Below are 2,563 nucleotides of genomic sequence, written 5' to 3'. Positions count from 1 at the left end.
CTAGAATTGTTCCGACAGATTTAGATTTTATTTCTCAGGATATTTCTGGCTTTCTACGTAGCATCTTTTGTATGGTTTTCAATATCTTCTGATATACCAGTTTCTTTTAACGATAGACATACTTGAATGAAAATATTAGGTAAACATTCATATCATTTCTTATAATTCACAGACATATTTTTATATGGAATCGAATTTAATTTCTATTCAATGTTTACTGCACACAACGCAGGTTAATTCTTGACCATGGAAATACGGTGGACATGGCAATGAACCACAAGATGCCTGAACGAAATATAATACAGCTCCATTTTAGTTTTTGTAACCTGCTGGATCAGCTTCTGGTGCATAGTCCACACACACATATTCATGTCTGCCCTTATTACCAGAACCTTCGGTCATCAAATATCCTGAATACTCAATCGTCCAACCAGGGTAACACTTTGTCCTGGCTGGTAACATCATAACAACAGCAGGTTGTTGTGTCAAACAGACAGCGCATGGAACGTTGTGATCATGAAGCGATTTAGCGTTAGCAAAGGAAAAGAGTTTGTTAGTTGTGTAGTATTCCAGTTGATATTCAGTGCCATGAATCCAACTTCCACCTTCATGTTCTGTAGTATAATTGGCCCAAATGGGATCGTTGGGTAGACATAAGAGATTACTTCCGCCACCTGCGTTGTCGAACCATTCTCCACCAGCCAAACCTAGAAATAGTAAGAATAAATCAAATAAAAATCATATTAAGCAAAATAATATCTAAAATTACGGAAACATTCATTACAGTTTGACCCTTAAAAGGAGTCATATTTAGTCGCGTGTGAACGAATTGTGGTGTATATATGTTAGTGTTTATGTTAGTGTAAGCTGTGTGTTGCTGTATGAGAGTGCGTATAAGTTCACAGCTGTGCGTTTGTCTTCTCTACATGTGTGTGTGTGTATGTGTTTACGTGTGTTTGTGTGTGCCTGTGTGTTTGTGTACGTGCGTAAGTGTGCGTGTGTGTGTGTATGTGTGTATGTGTGCGTGTGTTTGTGTTTTTGCGTGTGTTTGTGTTTGTGTGTGTGTTTGTGTCTGTGTGTGTATGCGTGTCTCTGTGTATGTGTACGGGTAAGTATTTGTGGCTGTGATGTGTATTGCATGGGGTAGATGTTTGTGTGTGGATGTCAATAAACGGAGAAAGGAAAGGGATTTTGTGACGCATGTGGTCGTGATTTCCCGAAATGGAAAAGATGTCGTTCACGTTTGAACGGGAAAATTGTTGGTGAAGGGAATTGCATGTGGTTTGAGTAGAACAATACGAGAGATGGCGAGATGCAGAGAACTGGTGGGTAAGAGGGGATTAAATAATGTTTAGCTGACCATACGGGTGTGGCTGGCTATATCCATCGGTTTGTCTCGGACGAGTCAGGCCTACCACGAGACGTGCCTACCACATACTATAATATTATGATCACAGAGATTTTATTTCATGCAAAGCATCAACTGAGGTGGGGTGAATTTTGAAGCTCATTGATGGCGTAGTGCTTAAGAAGAATGGACAGCGGAGAGGCGACCAATAAAGGATATGTGTAGGGTTTATAGAGAGCAGATTCACAAAGGATATGAGGTTGGTTGGAGAAGATGTGGGAAGAAGTAGCTTTGAATTGGATGTGCCGGTGTTACCTTACAAAGATACACTGGACAATTAATGAGGCGAGGTGTTGCATGAAAAGAGATAGGTTTGAGGGATAGGACGATTTTGGTGAGGTGGAGAAGAATAGAAGTGCAATATGTACTCACTTGGGTTCTCTCAGTGGTACTTCATCCCTCCACATTTTGCATAATACATACGACCCTAAGTTAGCTTTGTCCATTAGTTACAGTGTGTGGTCTGTCCAGTCCACATTGTACATTCTGCGTTCATTTCATTAACCACACATATTCATTCATCAATGCTAAGAGACCTTGTTCAATGTAGTCTATAACTACAATCAATAGACACTCTAGTTAATGATAGTCAAGTGGCCACATTTAAGCTCTGGTCACTCACGTACAATACCACCAGCCGTAGCCAGTACACTTGATCACCAGTTAGCAGACTCGGTATTTGTTATCTACACTCCATACAAGTCAGCCAGGAGTTCTTGATCGCTATACTGGATTCCAGTCTAGTCCCTATCTATAATTTAACGTAGAGATATCTATATTCTGAGGTTAGACAACATCCTTTTCACCTGGTCCATATTAGACCACATTTAAATTCTGATTTGACCAAATACCTACAAAGGAGTAAGCAATCTTGTGCAGTCTCTGTAGGGTCTATTGGTATCGTTACAAACGTGATATATCACATGATTTGCTTCAGTGTGCGTTCGTGCGTGTGCGTGCGTGCGTGTGCGTGCGTGCGTGTGCGTGTGAGAAGCGGGAAGAGAGGGGGCGACACAAAGAGAAAATGAGAGGAATAAAAAGAGAAGAAGAGAAAGACAAAATGAGAAAGAGTGAACAGAAGTATAGTTTATACTAACCGTCATATACAATGTTTGAATAAGGAGGACAACTTGTTCTGCCCCACCGGGTATACAA

The 2,563-nt window shown here is 40.6% G+C and overlaps 1 protein-coding gene across 1 annotated transcript in view; it reads right to left on the bottom strand.

Moving 5' to 3' along the window:
• LOC118767010 (short-chain collagen C4-like) overlaps window positions 1-2,563 on the bottom strand; it is a gene marked incomplete at its 5' end in the record, with an annotated part of 12,488 nt that extends 9,925 nt beyond the window's left edge. The window contains 2 exons of the mRNA XM_036510916.1: window positions 316-707; window positions 2,506-2,563. Of these exons, the coding sequence (XP_036366809.1) occupies window positions 316-707; window positions 2,506-2,563 (450 nt within the window). The remainder of the gene's footprint in view (window positions 1-315; window positions 708-2,505) is intronic.

The sequence above is a fragment of the Octopus sinensis genome, linkage group LG18 (genome assembly GCF_006345805.1).
Source record: "Octopus sinensis linkage group LG18, ASM634580v1, whole genome shotgun sequence".
Lineage (NCBI taxonomy): Eukaryota > Metazoa > Mollusca > Cephalopoda > Octopoda > Octopodidae > Octopus > Octopus sinensis.
The sequence above is the reverse complement of the archived record's forward strand: the minus strand, read 5'-3'. Positions and strand labels throughout refer to the sequence as shown.